Source organism: Carex rostrata, chromosome 35 (genome assembly GCF_964058835.1).
Source record: "Carex rostrata chromosome 35, lpCarRost1.2, whole genome shotgun sequence".
Taxonomy (NCBI): Eukaryota; Viridiplantae; Streptophyta; class Magnoliopsida; order Poales; family Cyperaceae; genus Carex; species Carex rostrata.
The window spans coordinates 912,883-933,993 of NC_135952.1; the positions used below are offsets into that span (position 1 = coordinate 912,883).

General features: G+C 33.4%; 1 protein-coding gene across 1 annotated transcript in view; it reads left to right on the forward strand.

Moving 5' to 3' along the window:
* The first annotated feature begins 5,006 nt into the window (after nucleotides 1-5,006).
* DDI1 (ubiquitin family protein) overlaps nucleotides 5,007-21,111 on the forward strand; it is a 103,542-nt gene continuing 87,437 nt past the window's right edge. The window contains exon 1 of the mRNA XM_078298157.1: nucleotides 5,007-5,133. Coding sequence (XP_078154283.1) covers nucleotides 5,068-5,133 — 66 coding nt within the window. The 5' untranslated portion in view covers nucleotides 5,007-5,067. The remainder of the gene's footprint in view (nucleotides 5,134-21,111) is intronic.

Here is a 21,111-nt window from a genome sequence, read left to right on the forward strand (position 1 = left end):
TTAATTAGAACAGAATATAATTGGGAAACGGTTACGTCTGAATAAAGATCACGAACGTTAAATATATTAACAAGTGGCCTCCAACATTTATATTAATTGATACATATAATTATTTGTATTTGTATATGTATCCTCTTCTGAATAAAGATCATGCAAATTGTAAGTTTGAAATGGACAAATCTGAAAAGTTGGAACATCTCTTGGTATATATACTCCTCTGTGATCCTCTAGCCTACACACCCACAAAATCAACAGACGCAGTGATAATTCCATCCTCACTAGTGTGCTCTAATCATCCCAGAAATGGTACGTGCTAACTTTTTTGTATACAATGGGCAAAATATTTGTTTTCTATAGAAAATGAGTGTTGAAAAACTAATTAGCAAGAAATACTTCTAATTTATTAATCATCTTCTAAAATTACATTTGTGGATTGTGTTGATATATTGAAGGCGAGAACTAAGGAAGGGCCTTACGGCGGAGATGGTGGGGAACCTGTCAGTCTGGATTATTTCAGTAGCATTAGTAGGATCTGTGTTGCCTACACAACTCAGGGTACTAGTGGTTATTTTAATTCTATTACTATATACTACGAAGTTCATGGCGTTCCGAATCACGTTAAGTGGGGCGGAGGAGGAGGAACTCCGGAAGAGGTACCACCTTTTTGCATTTCTATACTAATAGATTTCAACTTTTTGAGTGAAAAATGTGAAGTCTTGAGTCTTGGTAATGCAAATTAACCACATTGATCTATTACGGGATAATAACAGAAGAAGAATGAAGTGAAAAACAAAACACATGTTATCCTATTTTACCAGGACCCTTTGAACAGGTATTGATAGTTGTACCAATTCGACTTCTAAGGTAATGAAAAACTGAATAACGTAGCCACTAAAAGTATAGTTAATTTATGATATTTATTATATGCTATTGGTCTTGTAGTTTAAACTTGACGATGGTGAGTACATTAAATCTGTAAATGGTTATTACGGTGGGCCTTCTGAAGTTGGTGGTGCAAATCTTGTGAGGGAACTTACATTTGTGACAAGCAAGACTAGCCATAAAATTGGTATTCATGACTCGGCATGTAAAGATTTTAAACTTCCAAAGAATAAGGGTACAATTGTTGGTTTCCATGGACGCGCTGAAACACTTATTGATGCACTTGGAGCTTACATTGAGGTATGTAAAGTTATAATTATTTTTTTCTTTTTTTAATTACTTAACCGAAATATAATAAGTAATTAAGTTGTGGGAAATAAGATCACCGTTAGATTATAAAATGCAGATAACGTTATGTTGCTTTGTTTTTCTTGGTTTTACATTTCCACTCGTATTTATCTGGACTTCGTAATAATTCCGGTCAATATGTAGGTCTGACATCTTTATTGTGCTTGATCATTAAAGTATCATCTGGTTCACACTTTTGATAGTTTAGATAGGTAACCAAAATCAATGGTCTTGCGATATGTTTCAAGTGGGAACATTTTAATTGCATGCTAATGGTCTATTAAGATTCTTTTTTCTTGAAAAGGAAGGCCCAAAGTGTTTTATTAATTGATTAATTTAATTATTTTGGAGAAACCTTTTTATTAAAATGTTACTTTATATATGTACATGGATATAATCAAACATTTTGGATGTAAATCGTCATCAAAATGCAACTGATCCTCTATATCTTGTTGATTCTTTTGATTACGTAGGATGGTCGCACTGGTGGTGCAACTAGTACTGGCTTCTGAGATCGCTGGGTTTTTAGGCCATGACTGTTTTAGGCCATATATAAATAAAGATATGTGAAAATAAGACAAACTCCCTGAGAAGATCGTTTCCAGAGAGAGATGGGTGTTATCTCTGTACTACTTATAATTCTACTGCGGATTCCATGTTAGGAATTCATCAATCCTAATCATGATTTCCATTGTTTATCTTTGTTTTATATCTATGTATGATATGGATCCTTAGCCCATGAAGCTGGTCCTCAATAAAATAAATTATGAGTGTTGTGTGTAAGTACAGTTTGGTTTGTTCATGAAGTTGAACTTTTTTGCTTGTTTGATCAATAATGTTATTTCTCCGTTCCTCACGCCTTCGATATCAGAAATACTTATTTAACAAACAAACTTAACTTTAGGGTAGAGGATTGAAATGTTCTAATTGACAAAATTTGGAATGAATTACAGAGATGGAAAGAAAATTATTGTCTATTGGAAGACGGGTGAAATTATAAAACAGTCTTAATATATATCTGTCGTTGTTTCTCTTTACTGCTGAGAGCTATCTATAGAATGTCACCTAGGGTTAAACAAAAGAATATAGATCAGCTTAGCAAAACGCTTTCTTCGGTATGGTGGTAGCTCTGTAAGAAAGAAATATTGTTTGGTATAGCGTGGGAATATGTTTGTACGAAGAAAACCAAGGTGGTTTAGACATATTAGACGTAGAATTAATGAATAATTAATTAGATTTCCAGATCCACAAGTGACGGAGAATGTTTTTTTTCTTTTCTTTTTTCTGGAAATCTATCTTGAGATATTCTATGACGACACATCTGATTTAAATCGGACATGAACGATAGCCACATCAGATACAAACCGGTCAAAGATTTATATATTCAACTTGAAATTTAGTTCCATATTCAATGGCATAGGTCTTTATTAAATAATACTTTGACTTAGTAGATGCATGCATGGGTGGGTGGTCTTCGAAGCAATTAAATATTATAGTGATTAATTTTGGGTGCTCTTCTAGGAGTCTTGTAAGCAATTAAACATTATAGTTATAAATTTGACTGAGTGAGTTTTTATTAGGAGAACATTTATTTCTTTTACTATAAATATGTATGATGTCACCTCTTTAGAGGCAGTGAAGTTTAATCAAAAGTTTAGTTTAATTTGACTAAGTAGATGCTCTTAGGTGATACGAATTCTTGTAGGCGTGGATCGGATTGGACCAAATTCTAATAGTACGATATCGAAATTAATTCAAATGATACATTAATGCAGAGGATGTGAATTATTTTATTGTCAATCAAAAGATTGCAGCGCATATTGTGTATGGATGAATCACAGTCGTTGAATTTGAATATCATGTTGAGCGGTTTGGATCGATAGTTGGGCTTCGAAAAAATATATATAAAACATGAGACATAATGAAGTATGGCAAATATGAGATATTGGAACCCTCCTCATTCTATTCTATTCTATTCTATTTATACAACTTTAGGTCATATAACCGTTGGAATAAACAAAGAAAAGATTTACAGAAGATTATTTATGAAGAAGAGCTAATCGGAAGAAAAAGAAAAATGAGAATTGGGTGTAATCTGGAAATTTCTCATAGATTGTGCTATGCGTCTCCAGGAAGTATATCTTCAATTTGTAGAATTCCAATACCTCATATTTTTCATAACTCATCATACTTCATATTTTATATCTTCGTTTTCAATGTCCAAATTGTTGATCCGAGCGATCAACATGATATTTTTACTAAAATATGTATGGGGATAAAATTTATAATTTTTACTATTTTTTTTTACTATTTCTACTCAATTGGATATTGTACCAGATCCAAATTCCAATCAGAACTGTTGATCCGCATCAAGATTTGCTAATACTTGATATGTATGTATCTTAAAGTAATCTGTACGAATATTGATATGAATAGAACGGCTTTACAAAGATTTGACAATGGACTGGATATGATTGAATTTGGTACGAGTCTAAGGCCTGACTAACTAACTGATCCTTGAACATTGTCAACCAGGCTAATCCGACCCGTTTAATATTCATGCTAAAACAGATCATGGTCCGGATCTAACCTCAAAATTTGAGTTAACACAGGTGATATGAATTCCCAAATCAGACGGATTCAAATGAAAAAAAGAAAGTAAAAATAGGCATCCCAAATTGGGAGTCCATATCCTCCGAGGTATCAGAATATTTATGTTTAGATCCGGACCGTTCGATCAGATTCGGATCAATCAGCATCGAGGTAGAATGATTGGACGATCTTGATCTAAACATAAATATTCTGTTACCTTATGTAATATGAATTACCCACTTTGGTCGCTTTGATAAATAAACTACACTTGAACTTAAATTAACCCACCGTAAAAAAAAAGGGAAGCTGATATGAGTACCCGCGCTACAATACCCGCACAGTACCCGCACCTAAACTGCCATAACTGTTTGTGGGGACCAAACTGCTTTAACTGCACTTAAGATCGGTAACTTTTTTTTTAATATTAATAGTCAAATCTTGAAGTATGTAGTCCAAAGAACAAAAATATTTATATCTATATAGTAAACAATGTAAATGATAAATTAATTATTTTTAAATAATCGTACCCGCACTTTTTTTTGAAATTTCTAATGTCGTACTCGCACCTAAACTGCCATAATTGCTTGTGAGAAACGCAACTGTTCCAGATCTGTAACTTTTTTTTAATATTAATAGTCAAATCTTGAAGTATATAGTTCAAAGAACACAAATATTTATATCTATATAGTAAACAATGTTGTAATTTTTACATAACTGCTTGTGGAGACCTAAACTGCCATAATGTTGTAATTGGATCCTTTCTCTTTTTACATATGACACTGAAAATATTAATATCTAAGTATTGAAAGTATTTATATCTATGCACTGAAGTATTTATTTTTATGAGGTCAACTATTTTTGTTAGATAAATGTTGACGCGGAATTAGTGCCGAGGCTTTGAAATGGTGCTGCTGGAATTTTAGAATAATAATTAGTTGAGACTATATAATATCTTTTTAGAATAATAATTAGTGGACACAATATAATTAGTTGGGACCATAATACATTATTCCTCTAAATGCAGTTATTGTAGCATGGGTACTGTGCGGGTACTGTAGCGCGGGTACATAAATAATTATTCAAAAAAAAGATACCAGCTTTTTAGACGACGATTGCTCTCCTTCTTTACGTTACCCCACTTCACAAGCAAAAATATTAGTTGACCGCTCCAAATTGTACCCAATCCAACAATTTCTCCCTTCTCTGCGTTTGATTTGAGTCATCAATTGGAGAGAAGAAGAAGAGATGAAGATCACGGTCATGACCACCGACGAACAATTCATCTCGCTCGACGTCGATTCCGATGAATCCGTACCAATCTCCCTCTCTCTATAAACCCTATTTATACTGGTATGAAACTTTCTGATAAGACCAATTTAAGTGATATTAAGAACTAGATTTGTACTGGTATGAAACTAGATTTTGGCCATTGATTAAAGCAAAACCTATTCATAAAAAGCAATATCTAGAGAAGTAATTGCATTAATAATGAATTTTGAATCAAACAAAGGATTAGAAAAGACAAATTATAGCATTACCAATACTAACTATGGATTAGTATTCTCCAGTGATAGAATATATCTTATAAGTTTTTTAATTTTAGTGAAATGCATTTCCTTTGTCAATTGAAATCTCGAGGGTAGTGTTCGGCAACCATGACTTAGAGCTCCTTAGTACTCTAAGGAGTCTTAAGCTTACCGAACAGGTACTCCTTTATCAAGCTTATTGCCACCTCCTTAGTGCTTCTTTTGTCTGCCTTTTTTAAGCTTACCTAAGTTTTTAAGCCATCGTTTCACATGCCTTAAGCATTTATCAAGCTTAAGGGCCGAGGCGGAGGCGAAGGGCGAAGGGCGAAGGGCGTGTTCGCGTGTTCGCCTTAAGCATTTACCAAGCATTTACCTTTCTCTCTAGCATGTTCGCATGTTGAGGCGAAGGGCGGAGGTCCTTTGACTCCTTTCTTTCTCCACCAAACGGAGGTCTTTTTCTTTCTCCAGTGAACAAGCGAGGTCTTCTTTTTTTGTTTTGCTCTCTCACTCTCAGCAGCAAACAAGAATTAGGAAATTAAGTCTTTTTTTATTTTTACTCTCTCGTCCCAGCAGCAAAAAGTAGCAAATGAAGTAATTTCTTTTATTTTGCTCTGTTAAGCGTATCAGAAGATGCAAAGTTATCTTTTTTTAATCAAGCAGCGAAAACAAAAAGTAGCAGATCAAATTTCTCTCCAGCGCAGTAGAATGGGCCTTGCAATTTATTTTTCTTTGGGCCAGGGTTAGGCACAGTGTTGAATCAGGGGTAGGCACTGAAGCAAATATATACTGGGCCTAAAAAAAATTCCAATTTCAGAGGTAGGCAAGTGTAAAAACTAATCTGAAATTGGAATTCAGATTAGTTGTTCAGAGCCTTTATGGATCCGCCCCTGGCTGTAAACCCTCAAGCAGATATTTTTTACGGTACCTTACCTAATCTTAATTCATGCTACCTGCCATGACTTTTTATGAAGTTTTCCCAGCTGAATATGAATTTCTAACTTTGATACACTTGCAGAATGATCCGCAACTAGCTCAGGCTATCTTAGGAAATGACATAAATGCCCTTCAGGACATTCTACGGTTACGCCACAAGCAGAGACTCGAAATGAAGTGCAAGAAGGATGAAGAACTCGTAAGAAAAAGATAAAAGTCACATGCTTGTAAAGCAGTTATAGTTATTTTTATAGTAATTAAGTATCAGCCTCAAAACTATCGAAGAATTTCAAAATTAACAGCACATTTGAAATCAGGCATTTTTTGGATTGAACTGTATGAGCAATTGCTTTTCATTTTATTGAGAAGACCCAAAACCTTTATATCAATAATTTCATGATCTCATATCTTTCTATCCACTTGTGTTTATTAGGAACTCTTACTACGAAATGTTTAGAACTCTGAATCTGGTTATATTGATTGGTTCAAAAAAATGTGTTGAACAAAGAAAGTCATATTTTACTGAAAACAAAGAAAACCCTATGTATACCAAAAATTTGGATGAACTTCCAATGCTTGTTTTTGTCAAGTAGTCGGCATCTAGGTCTGAATCATGATATAAGCAAGTCAAGTCAAATCAAGTTTAAATAATTATTATTTATTCATTAGACAACAAGGTAGTTGGGAGCGCTAATTTGTCAAGTAACCGCGTTTGCAATTTCATTAGAAAAAAAAGACCGCGTTTGCAATAATGATTTTATGTATGTGAAGTCAGTCAACAATAATGATTTTATTATTGGTTATCATTAATTATCATGCAGGTTCTATACTCTTGTGTGTGAGGCTGCGATCTCAATATATTCGAATGTGTTTCCTTTTATTAATTAGAATATGGGAGCATGGCCATAATTTTATATTTCTAATATGTCATTAAGTCTTTATCAATTTCTCACTAAATTAAGCTGAAGTAATTGATGTAGCTAGAATCAGACTTCTTTATTGAGCAAGCATCCCCATTTGTTTGGTAAATTTCGAAGTAAGAACAATATACATATGTATTAAAATTATTGACATATAACTTAGTAAAAACAACAAATTAAAATATAATAGAGTTCGAAAAGTATTATACTACTTATTTTCATACTGTTCTCGTCGATCAACACTACTACAAAAAGACAACAATACATTGTTAAAAATGCTGACAATGACAGTTCCGCAACAGTGTACGTACGCAACATGTATGAAAATGTTGTTAAATTGTACACAGTTCAAAACTGTTTGTCTATATCCTTTATATACATAGTTAATCAAAGAAGACAGTGTCAGATCTCCAGACAAAACGCTAAAACATAACCTTTCTTACACAGGAAGGGTAAGTGTGTGTGATAGCAAGGGTTATATAAAGGAATTTCGGATAGGTTATAGTGTAACAATTCGAATCGGTTCAAGATTTGTTCAATATCCGAAAACCAGAATCCATTTATAAAATTAATTCCAAGATTAATATAGAGTTTACCACTAGACGCGCAACCGAGAATTCGCAGAGAATTTGAGTCCTAGCAGCAACCTTCTTTTCCTTTCCTTCACGTGTCAGATCCACACAACAGCATAGCAGTCACGTCTCTATCAGTTCCTACTCGAACAAGTCAAAAATCAACAATCAATCGGTACCGATCTGAAAGTCCTGTCTTTTGCTCTTCCTTTTCTCTTACATTTTCTTTAAGAATAATGAACATAATTTCTGGAACAACCCCAAAATCCAAACTCTACATGTATATTTATAATAGTATGCATCTGTTCAATCGCACCATCTCATTGCACCTATTCAGAAAACATTATATGATCTGATTATATCAGACTAGATCAGATGAGAACAATAATCCTGGCCCAGCCCAATAAGACCTAATTCAATTTTAACTATTAATATGGCTTAAAATATTCTGGTCTATTAGTACATTTCTAACATTATATACACAGTTCCTCGATAGGAATAGTGTATAATTCAACGGGATAATATACTGTTGCTTTATAACAACAATGTATGTTACTCTTTGTACACAGTTGATTTTGGTAGAACCGTGCATGAATGTGTACTGCTTGATCCATATTTACTTGCCATTAACCATACAATATTACACATTCATATACATCCATCATTCAAGGAATATTCAATATGCATTCAACAATTACAACATACCGAAAACAATATTCAATATTCAATATTACACTTATATATACATCCGTAATTCAACAAATATTCAACATGCATATACACGTCCACAATTCATTATTCAAAATACATATACATTTACATACGAAATACTATTATTACAAATAATTCAACAAGAAATTTGTTTATTAGCAAATTACAACACTCAGCAGTGTAAAAATGGTCATGTGGCAGTGCATGAAAGGTTATGTGATGTGTTGTAACCCATACATGTCCCCAAATAAATTGAAGACATAAATAAATTTTAGGTCATAAAAGGTTATGTATGACTATGTACTGCTTGATTCATATTTACTTGCCATTAAATATACAATATTACACATTCATATACATTCATTATTCAAGAAATGTTCAATACGCATTCAACAATTACAACATACCGAAAACAGTATTCAATATTCAACATTACACTTGTATATACATCCATAATTCAACAAATATTCAAAAAATAAATGCAATAAAATTAATTTAATAAACTTCTAATTTTGTCCGCTTGACTTTAAACTAAATTAATTCAAATGTTTAAAATTTTCACATGTAGACACATCACTCGTAAAGTAGGCGGATCTCAATTGTTCGGATTCGTTCTTTGAAACCAATTAAACGGGTTTTAGACTTGAGCTCACCAAGAGATTTGGTGAACTTAAGAACACCCTAGTTCTACTCGATAAAAAATTCTCATTATCAAGCTTGTAGGATGTCTCCCACAAGAGTGCCAAGATATTTAACATGCAACAATGGTCGATGGCCTTATCCCTTCGCATGCGCCATTTGGATTATACATGCTGTTGTCATGCCTAAGGTGCATGTGGTGATGTCATTTGGATTATACATGCTGTTGTCATGCCTTAGGCGCATGTGGTGATGCCAGCACGAACCATAGGAAGAAATTATAGTACTTTGCTACGATTTTTATCCTGCTATTTTGGACGGTCTGGAATAATTTTTTTGCCCACTCTACTAATTATTTAAATTACACCTTTTTAAATTAATTTAAATAGGTTAAAAATTAAAAACAAAATTTGAAGTATGTTGTTGGAAATTTAAAAAATCTCACAATCAAATCACACGCAATTAAGTATTAGTTGATAATTCCTTTAAATATCATTGATTTCATATATTGGGGAAGTCTCAGAATCGTATATATAATGATGGATTTTACATTTAAGAAAGAATAGACGAGGCTTATAATTAATGTTAAAATATAAATTATTTTAATGGCTTTTTATACATGCATTCTGGCTATTCCTCAATGTAATGGTTGAAGTTTTTTTTTTCAATTATCTAATTGTTACGTATTATGTAAGCAAGAGTAACAGTAACAGTTACAGTGCTTGGACACTTGGGCAAGAGAGATTAATTTAATTAGAACATAATATATTAACAAGTGGCCTCCAACATTTATATTAATGGATACATATAATTATTTGTATTTGTACATGTATCCTCTTCTGAATAAAGATCATGCAAATTATAAGTTTGAAATGGACAAATCTGAAAAGTTGGAACATCTCGTGGTATATATATATACTCCTCCATGATCCTCTAGCCTACACACCCACAAAATCAACAAACGCGGTGATAATTCCATCTTCACTAGTGTGCTCTAATCTTCCTAGAAATGGTACGTCCTAACTTTTTTGTATACAATGGTCAAAATATTGGTTTTCTATAGAAAATGAGTGTTCAAAAACTAATTAGCGAGAAATACTTCTAATTTATTAATCATCTTCTAAAATTATTTTTTGCGGATTTTGTTGATATATTGAAGACGATATTCAAGGCCGGGCCTTGCGGCGGAGATGGTGGGCAACCGAGAGCTACTAATAAGAGCACTCACATTGTTGCGATCCGTGTTTACCATAGCCCTTATATTAATGCTATTACTATAACATACATAGTTGATGACCATGCGGAGACCGTTACTTGGGGCATACCACTTGGAGAACTGGGAGAGGTACCACCTGTTTGCATTTCTATACTAATAGATTTGAACTTTTTGAGTGAAAAATGTGAACTCTTGCGTCTTGGTAATGCAAATTAACCATATTGATCTATTACGGGATAATAACAGAAGAAGAATGAAGTGGAAAACAAAACATGTTATCCTATTTTACCAGGACCATTTGAACAGGTATTGATAGTTGTACCAATTCGACTTCTAAGGTAACGAAAACTGAATAACGTAGCCACTAAAAGTATAGTTAATTTATGATATTTATTATATGCTATTGGTCTTGTAGTTCACTCTTCAACCTGATGAGTACATTACCTCTGTAAAAGGTTACTACGGTAGTACTATTGATGATGGATGGAATGGTCTGAAGGCACTTTCATTTGAGACAAGCGAGACTATTGAACCATATGCATATGGTACTAAAGTGGGAAAAGAATTTTCACTTCCAGCGATTAATGGTAAAATTATTGGTTTCCATGGACGCTCTGAAAACCGTATTGATGCACTTGGAGTTTACGTTAAGGTATGAATTTTTCTTTTTTGACTTAAACTGAAATAATCAGTAATTAAGTTATAGGAAATAAGATCACCGTTAGATTATAAAATGCAGATAACGTTATGTTGTTTTGTTTTTCTTGGTTTTACATTTGCACTCGTATTTATAATTCCGGTCTTGCGATATGTTCTATTATATGTAGGTCTGACATCTTTTTTGTGGTTGATGATTAAAGTCTCATCTGGTTCACACTTTTGATAGTTTAGATAGATAGTACATGGTTCCGAAAATCGGCCGATTCCGAGTGAACTCGGCCGAGTCAACTCGGAATCGGACGGGACCGGGCCGAGTTTTATCCGAGTTTCATGCTCATGCGATTTTTTCATCGAAACTCGGTTGAATAGGGGTTGACTCGGCCGAGTTATCCGATTTTTGGTCCGATTTCAAGTCGATTCTCTCCCTGAAGAGCCAATTTTGCCTGTTTCCTTTGCGTCAAATTTAGTTTGTTGGAAAGAAAGTTCAATTTGGGAAGAAAGAGCTCTGGAGGAGAAAAGAAAATAGATTCCCTTAAATAGACTTGGTCTACTAGTTTGTTATGTACAGATATTGAATAAAAATATGGTCCATTGTGCACCCGGAGCTACAAAAAGCTATTTGGAGAGATGGGGGCCACTTGTAACATTTAATGATTAACTTAGAACTGCCTCCACTGTTTCCTGTTACTCTCCATTTCAGTTAGCACTGGACCCGTCCATTTCAATAGTTTTTAGCAATTTGTGCATATGCTTTTGAATTAATTTTTCATGCTTTCTATATTTTTATGTTTCCTTTTCGTCCTTTATTTTTCTTGTATATATTTAGTCCTTTTTTCTTATAGAAAATATTGTATTTACTAATTTTTTTCTATTATTTTAGTGCAAAACATGCTTCTGCCAAAAAAATCCGAGTTACTGATCCGATTCACCCGATTCTGACCGATTCATCCGATTCTGATTTCATGGTCAAGTGACCGAGTCCAATTCCGATTCCGATTTTCGGAACCATGATAGATACCCAAAATCAATGGTCTTGCGATATGTTTCAAGTGGGAACATTTTAATTGCATGCTAATGCTTTATTAAGATTCTTTTTTCTTGAAAGGAAGGCCCAAAGTGTTTTATTAATCGATTAATTTAGTTATTTTTGAGAAACCTTTTTTTTTTAATTTTACTTTATATATGTACATGGATATAATCAAACATTTTGGATGTAAATCCTCATGATAATGTAACTGATCCTCTATATCTTGTTGATTCTTTTCATTACGTAGGCTGGTGACACTGATGGTTCAACTGGTACTGGTAACATCTGAGATCGCTGGGTTTGAAGGCCATATATAAATATAACTATGTGAAAATAAGCCATACTCCCTGAGAAGATCGTTTCCAGAGAGAGATGGGTGTTATGTCTGTACTACTTATAATTCTAGTGCGGATTCCATGTTAGGAATTCATCAATCCTAATCATGATTTCCATTGTTTGTCTTTGTTTTATATATATGTATCATATGGATCCTTAGTCCATGAAGCAGGTCCGCAATAAAATAAATTATGAGTGTTGTGTGTAAGTACAGTTTGGTTTGTTCAAATTTTTTTGCTTGTTTGATCAATAATCTTATTTGTCCGTTCCTCACGCCTTCAATATCAGAAATACTTATTTAACAAACAAACTTAACTTTGGGGTAGAGGATTGAAATGTTTCTAATTGACAAAATTTGGAATAAATTACAGCGATGGAAAGAAAATTATTGTCTATTGGAAGACGGGTGAAATTATAAAACAGACTTAATATCTGTCGTTCCTCTTTACTGGTTAGTTTTCTATAGAATGTCACCTAGGGTTAAAAAAAAAATATAGATCAGCTTAGCAAAACGCTTTCTGATCTGGTATGGTACTAGCTCTGTAAGAAAGAAATATTGTTTGGTATAGCGTGGGAAAATGTTTGTAGGAAGAAAACCAAGGTGGTTTAGGCATATTAGACGTAGAATTAATGAATAATTAGATTTCTAGATCCACAAGTGACGGCAATTCGAAATCAATATAAGTCAACATGGACTTCCTGGACATAGTACGAGAATGTTCTTTTTTTTTCTTCTTTTTCTTTTTTTTTCCTGGAAATCTATCTTGACATATTCTGTGACGCGATGTGTATTGAAGATACATCCGATTTAAATTTGGACATGAATGATAGCCACATCAGATCCAAACCGGTCAAAGCTTTATATATTCAACTTGAAATTTAGCATAGAAGGAAAAATCTGTATCGGTATCGGAATCGGTACGTACGTCCCGGCCGATTCTACTCCGAAAATCTGACTTTTTGGCTAGAAGTTTGTTTTACACTAAGTATGTTTAGAAAAAAAACACACTCTTTCACTGTTATAAACTATGTTGTGCTGGCTAGATCACTTCATTGTCTTATGTGTTAACTATTATGATAAAAATGAGAATATTGTTGTCCGGAATAAAAAAAAGAAGACATTGTAGACTCAAATGAATGATTGTTAATATCTTCATATGCCCCACTAAACTCTGATGTACTCGACATCTCATCATAAGAAATAACATTTGGACGTCTTGTTAGTTCATTAATATTTTTAAATTGTGTTTCCCTTAGTTCAATTCCTGAGGTAGGGCTCCGTGGTTGTTCTTTGTGCTGATTAATCACGGGTACACAATTAATGGATGTGCATAGTTCATTCTGTTTCAGTCGAATAATGACCAGTATCGGACCAGGATGGTAGAAATTAGACAAAAAATGCAGACATTTGAAAAAATTCCAAAAGAATAGTAAAAAAAAATTAAAAAATGTAAGATTTGGTCTTCCAGCACAATATAATATTGCAATCAAGTTGAACGGTTCGGATCAACTGTTTGAACTTTAAAGTGGCAAAATATGAGCGTGAACGTTGGCATAGAGCACTTCATTATAGCAAGTTTTTGTGATTTCGAAATTCAAATCGTCGATCAGATCAAATGCTTAACATGTTTTCCATATAATTTAATTTGTTGGTTGATCTTTCCCGTGTTTTTATCTGAAACAATATTAATTAATGAATTTTGACTATTGGTTCTTCTGAATTAAATAGGGAAACTAATTAGTAATAATCCAATTAGGTACTATATATGATTAACACTATACATGAAGATTACTCAACGAAATATTCCTGAATCACGAATTTTTGACACCTATTTAATTCAGGGTTTAGGGTTTAGGTGGATCAACTTCCAATGCTTGTTTTGTCAAGTAGTCGGCATCTAGGTCTAAATCATGATATTAGCAAGTCAAGTCAAATCAAGTTTAAATAATTATTATTTATTCATTAGACATTAGACAACAAGGTAGTTGGGAGCTCTAATTTGTCAAGTAACCACATTTGCAATAATAATTTTAGGTATGTAAAGTCAGTCAACAATATTATTATTTATTATTTATTATTGGTTATCATTAATTATCATGCGGGTTCTACACTCGTGAGTGAAGCTGAGATCTCAATATTCAAATGTGTTTCTTTTCCGTTGGTTGTTACCATTAATTTTGGGAACCAAGTAAAACTAGAGTGTCTTTAAGTTTATTAAGCTTATTTGTGAATACGACTTTAAAGTATATTAGATTAGTTTTAAATAATAAATTTAAACTGTTGAAATCCTACTTTACGATGATGCGTCTGCATGTGAAAATTTTAAAATTTCAAATTAATTTTATATGGAGTCAAATGGTTAAAAAATATTCAAAAAATAAATGTATTAAATTTATTTTATAAATTATTTAAATTTGACTAGTTGAATTTTCAAGTCTAATTGTCCTTTTTATTCAAAATAATTGTCCATTTTTTGGCTTTTCTCTTTTTCTTTCTCTCTTAATTTTCGGTACATGCCTCAGTTTTTCAGTCCATGAGTCCCACTCTTGTACTGCTAGAAACTATGCATTGAAATTTATGTTTCCTTTTATTCTTATTAGTAGCTTCTCCCAACTGGGACCCAATTGTTAGTTTGACAAATGGTTTCCCGTTGATTGTTACCATTAATTTTTGGAACCGAGTAAAACTAGAGTGTTTTTAAGTTTATTAAGCTTATTTGTGAATACGACTTTAAAATATATTAGATTTGTTTTAAATGATGAATTTGAACTGTTGAAATCCTACTTTATGATGATGTGTCTGCAAGTGAAAATTTAAAATTTTTTAATTAATTTTATATAGAGTTAAATGGTTAAAAAATATTCAAAAAATAAATATATTAAAATTAATTTATAAATTATTTAAATTTGACCGTTTGATTTTATATTAAATTAATATATACAAGTGATGAATTTTGATGATGACATCATTCAAAACTATTCCGAATAGTTGAATTCACATAAAATTTAGTGAACTCAAAAATATACTAGTTCTACTTTTGGGAACCACTCAATTCCAACATGCGTTAAACTTTAGAATAATTTAAGAATAAACCTGGATCCCACCAATCAAACTTTCACATTATGTGTTATGCGTAGAGTGAGAAAAAAAGACATGGGGGAGTCCGTTTTATTACGAAATGGTATGATTACGGCACAGAACAATATGAAACAGTACGGAACGGTACGAAACAGTATGGGACACTTGTTAGTTATGTGTGTGATTCATGTGTTCCGTGGCGTGTCTTTTGAAACTTTGACATTATATGGCACATCACAAGAAAGATCTGAAAGATCTAGTCACAGCACGGCACGTAGTCACTATCACACCCCGCGGCAACGGTCGTAACAGTCCCCCGCCGTAAGCATACAACGCCGTGTATGCTTACAAGGCAATTACACAGTTCAAACACAGCAACAAGCAATAGAAACAAGTTTCTAATATAAAATCAGAGTACACAGTCTGGACAGTAAATAATACAACAAAAGTATCACATCCGGATACCAACCATGAGGCCTACCCTAAATCTATAAAACAAAATATATCTAGGGTTATCAAGTGGTAAGCTACTAAGGCCTACTACTCTCGTGCCTCTCTGGAATCAGTCGCACCAGTACCTGTAAAGTAACCCAAAGGGTGGGGGTGAGAATAAATTCTCAGTGCGAAATTTGCCATAGTTTAGATTATTGGACTTGCAATCAAACTCTATATTCAACAATAAAACTCAAACCATAACAGTTCAAACATATATATAATCATAATTAACAGAATGCCAATGCTAGACAACAATTAATCCAATTTGAATCACAGTTTACGGAATTTCCAAGATGAATTTCAAACACAACACATATTTTGGCTTAACTCGACTCATTAGGGCTTGTAGCAATTACAGATGTTCTTTCGAGCTGGACCCTTTATCAAACCCACATCTGTAGGGTTACTGACACCTACAGATGGCCCACCGAGCTGGACCCTTTATCTGACACCCATCTGCAATTGCTTGGCTTAACAATTATTAAGGTCTGGTTCAAGTCACATAAAGAAAATCCTTTTTAGAATCGTTTCCAATATTCGTAATATTCAATTGACCTTCCAAATGCATTAACACGTAGTAGGAGAATGCCGTTTAGTTTTAAATATCCATTTGCAACCAACGGGTTTCTTGCCTTTAGGTAATGGAACGATATCCCAAACGTCATTGTCATAATAGATTTCTTCTCTTCATTCATGGCATTAATCCACATTTGAGAGTTAGAGCTTTCCACAGCTTGTTTGATATTAACAGGATCATTTTCAAATATGCCAATGTCAAACTCATGTTCTTGAAGATATGCATAATCCTTCGATTGTGTAGATCTTTTCTCTCTAGTAGATCTCCTAATTGGCACAGGCTCTAGATTTTCTTGAGGTTCATTTACAACTTGATCTTCAACAGGGGGAAGAACATCATTACCAACTTCTGAATCTCCCACAGGCCCTAGGCCATCAACATTGGTCATGGCAATGTCAGAGTTTGGGTTGGATTCAGGTCCATTTGTGTTCTCTATTCCATGTTGAGTTTCTAATTGAGTTATTTGGGATGATGAAGTTTGCACATTATCAAAAGATGTATTTCTAAACGTAATCGAAATTTGAACAAAACCAGGACTTTGGTCCATAGTCTCATTCTCATTCGTCTCTTCTTCTTCAAAAATACTATCTTTTGTCATATCTCCCCCCACAAACTCATTATCCTCAAAAAAATTTCGCACTTCCTGACTCGAAAACTATATGTTCTGTTGGATTATAGAATTTATACCCCCTAGATCTTTCAGAATAGCCTATAAAATAACAACTAACTGTCCTTTCGTCCAGTTTCTTTTCACTTGGCTTATAAGGCCTAGCTTCACATGGACATCCCCAAACTCTCAAATGATTCAAGCTAGGCTTGCGCCCAACCCATAACTCGTAAGGGGTCTTGTTAGCTGCTTTAGTAGGCACTCTATTAAGTATGTATGCTGCAGTCTTTAAGGCTTCTCCCCACAAATTCTCAGGTAGAGTTGTACGAGCAATCATACTTCTCACTATGTCTTTAAGGGTGCGATTTCGTCGCTCAGCAACACCATTCATTGCAGGCGAACCTGGCAACGTATACTGAGGCACAATTCCGCATTCCTCTAAGTATTTTGCAAAGGGACCTTGACGCTGTTCTCCTGATCCATCATAACGACCGTAGTATTCACCACCACAATCAGAACGAATGGACTTTATACGTTTGTTAAGTTGTAACTCAACTTCCGTTTTGAACTTTTTGAACACGTCTAATGCTTCCGCCTTTTCTTTTATTAAGTAAATATAACCATATCTTGAATAATCGTCTATGAATGTGATAAAATACCGATGACCATTTCTTGTAGCCTTTAGAAAAGGACCACATATATCGGTATGAATCAATTCTAAAACGTCATTACACCTTTTGGCATTATATTTACGTTTATTAGTTTGTTTTCCCTTTATACAATTTACACAATCACTTAAGTTTGTAAAATCTAAAGGTTGGAGAATATCATTAGACACAAGACGTTCTATCCTTTTTATAGAGATATGTCCTAATCGTTTGTGCCATAATGTTGCAGATTTCTCGCAGGTTAATTTACGTTTTCTATTATCTATATGCAGTGCCTCTGAATGTGAAGTGTCTATATCTAGAAAATAAAGATTATCATAAGAAGACAGGATACCAGAAGCAAGAAGCTTAGAATTTTGACACAAACTGAAATTTTCATTACTAAATGAACATACATAACCATTTTTGTCCAAATAAGATATAGAAATTAGGTTCCTTCTGAAGGATGGAACCACTAAAGCATCAAAACTTAAATAAAATCCTGTCCTACATAATAATCTAAATTTTCCAATGCTTTTCACTTCTACTTTATTGCCATTTCCTACGTAAACGTAGCGCTCCGCCTCACTTGGCTTGCGATGGCTTAGGCAACCCTGCATCGATATACTGATGTTGGACGTTGCACCTGAATCTATCCACCAAGTATATCTTGATACATAACTTAAATTAACTTCAGAACAAACTAAAGCAAGAGACATACCCATGAGGGGCTTAATCTGACTTAGATTTGACAGTATGTTTAAATCTGAAAATTCAAGAACAAAGAAACAAATCGTCACGATTTGATCCTTAATCATAATTCTAAAATCTATCTAAAGGCCTATGTAAAACTATTTTCTTCATTAAATCTTTAGCCAAAACACCATTCAGTAATGAAACACCTTTGGGTGCAATCATTACCTTCAGGCACTCTGGCATAGTGAATAAAGTAAAAACATATAACCTTTTTGTCAATCAACCTTTGGGTCAAATTAACATATCCATGAACTAACGACCAGGCCAGTCAACGGGGGGAGGAGGATCACAGACGGATCGCTTATGTTCCAAGCCCCCAATGCTTTTCTAGACATCGCTAGTCCATGTGTGTTGCAACTTATTTTTATACACTACCCTTATGCACCAAACAACTTAGCAGGCGCCAACCCTCCTTTGGGAAAGCTAACACCCACGTCCATTGTCAGCACGTCATTTCAACTTGTCATGAGTCATCCTTGCAATTGTCTTACACAGAATGGTTCGTTTGCGAACATCAATGCTTGACTCATGCGAAAACAACACATGTATACCTAAACGCCTTTAGTTAGGTTCCAAAATTATGTCTAAATCCTAATCTAGGACGTACCTATAGAATCTACTCGTCCTAAATAGAATACAGCATCTTATAGCACTTTTAAATTAGAATATACTAATTTTATATGTCAACTATATTCATCAAAATAATTATTAGGTTTTAGTAGAACTTTAGCAATTTCTACAATGATTACCTTTTAGAAATGCTTCAATAATTTATTTAGAAAATACTAAATAATTTTATGCCATAATTAGCATTAATTGTGATCAAATTCAGAATTTAGTATTATACCCTTAATTAGCGTTAATACCAATTTTAAATAATATCTAAATCCTAATAATTAAGCTAATTGTAGCATAATACATAGTAATTATAGTAATTATAATTATTACAACCTAAATTACAATTACTTACAACTACTCCTAAGGTCTGGTAACCGGAAAAAATAATCTAGAGTTAACAGATTTTTCAGATCTGGAATCGAGAGAAAACAAAATTTGAGAGTTAACAAAAAACAACCTTTTTTTTTTTTATTGGTTCTGTCCGTTTCAAGATAACTTCCTCAAATTAATTCTTTATAACCAGATCCGAAAATTCAAACCTAAATTACTTTCTCTAATTCGAATTTAAAACCTTAAATTGTTGCATAATTAATCCTTTTGAAAGCAGATCAGGGCACTTTCGTATTTATTCACTCAAATCAATAAATTATGCAAATTAAAAATTAAAATCTCAAATAAAAAAAAAACTTCTCCAAGATCGCACGAAGCGCAAGAATGGATTCAAATTCAAGATTTTAATTCAAAACCGCATGAAAAATCGATTAAAGCAAAATTTTAACAATTCCTTTTGCAACAATTAAATTCGATATGAAAAATAGAAAGCAATTAAAAAATGAAATTAAAAGAAGACAAAGCTTTCTCTAGATCAATTAATAAAAACTGCAATTCTTACATAAGTGGCTCTGATACCACTTGTTGGCCCTTTTGGTCAGGTTTTTCTAATTTACTTAAAACCTTAACCTAGATCTATGTAAGAATTAAATAAGCACAGCGGAAACTACTTACTTTCCATCTTTATGGCCTTCCGTTTATTGCCTCTCAAGCAATATCGAAGGAATCGATGTAGATGGCTTGATTGACTTGCTCGCACGCTCAACCTACAAAATTACTTGGCTAGCGAGTCCTTCCACAACTCTTGAACTCTCTCTTACTTGTTTCTGTCTCACGAATTGAAGGCAGAATATCTGGTCTTTTATGGAGCAAGACAGTGGAGAATGATCATGATGAGTTCAAGGTTGTGGAGACCCAGCCCTTTTATAGCAGCTAAAACTTGTGAGGCAAGTTTGTGAAAACTTGTTAGGCAAGTTTGTGAAAACTTGTTAGGCAAGTTTGTCAAAACTTGTGAGGCAAGTTTGTCAAAATAAATCAGGAAAAATTCTAATTTCCTTATTTAGCCTGAATTTATCACTGCTATTATTTTAATCAACTATAATCGGTCCATTAACAATTATAATTGATTAACATTATTCTATATGTATTCGTATCCAAAACCTTAGTGAAATACGTATAATGCCATGACTTAATTAATCACATTGTTTTGGCATATTTTAATCATTACATAAATGTAAACTTGCGACAGTATTTGATATCATAATCATAATGCACGTATGTCCAACTTAATTATTGTAATTAGACGTCTCTAAATCCAACATATAGATCAGCTTAGCAAAAAGCTTTCTTCGGTATGGTGGTAGCTCTGTAAGAAAGAATAAAGAAATATTGTTTGGTAGCGTGGGAAAAATGTTTGTAGGAAGAAAATCAAGGTGGTTTAGGCATATTAGACTAGACGTAGAATTAATGAATAATTAGATTTCCAGATCCAGAAGTGAAGGCAATTCGAAATCAATATTAGTAAGTCAAGATGGGCTTCCTGGACATCGTACGAGAATGTTATTTTTGTTTTACACGAAGTATGTTTAGGAAAAAAAACACTCTTTCACTGCTAGAAATTATGTCGTGGTCGCTAGATC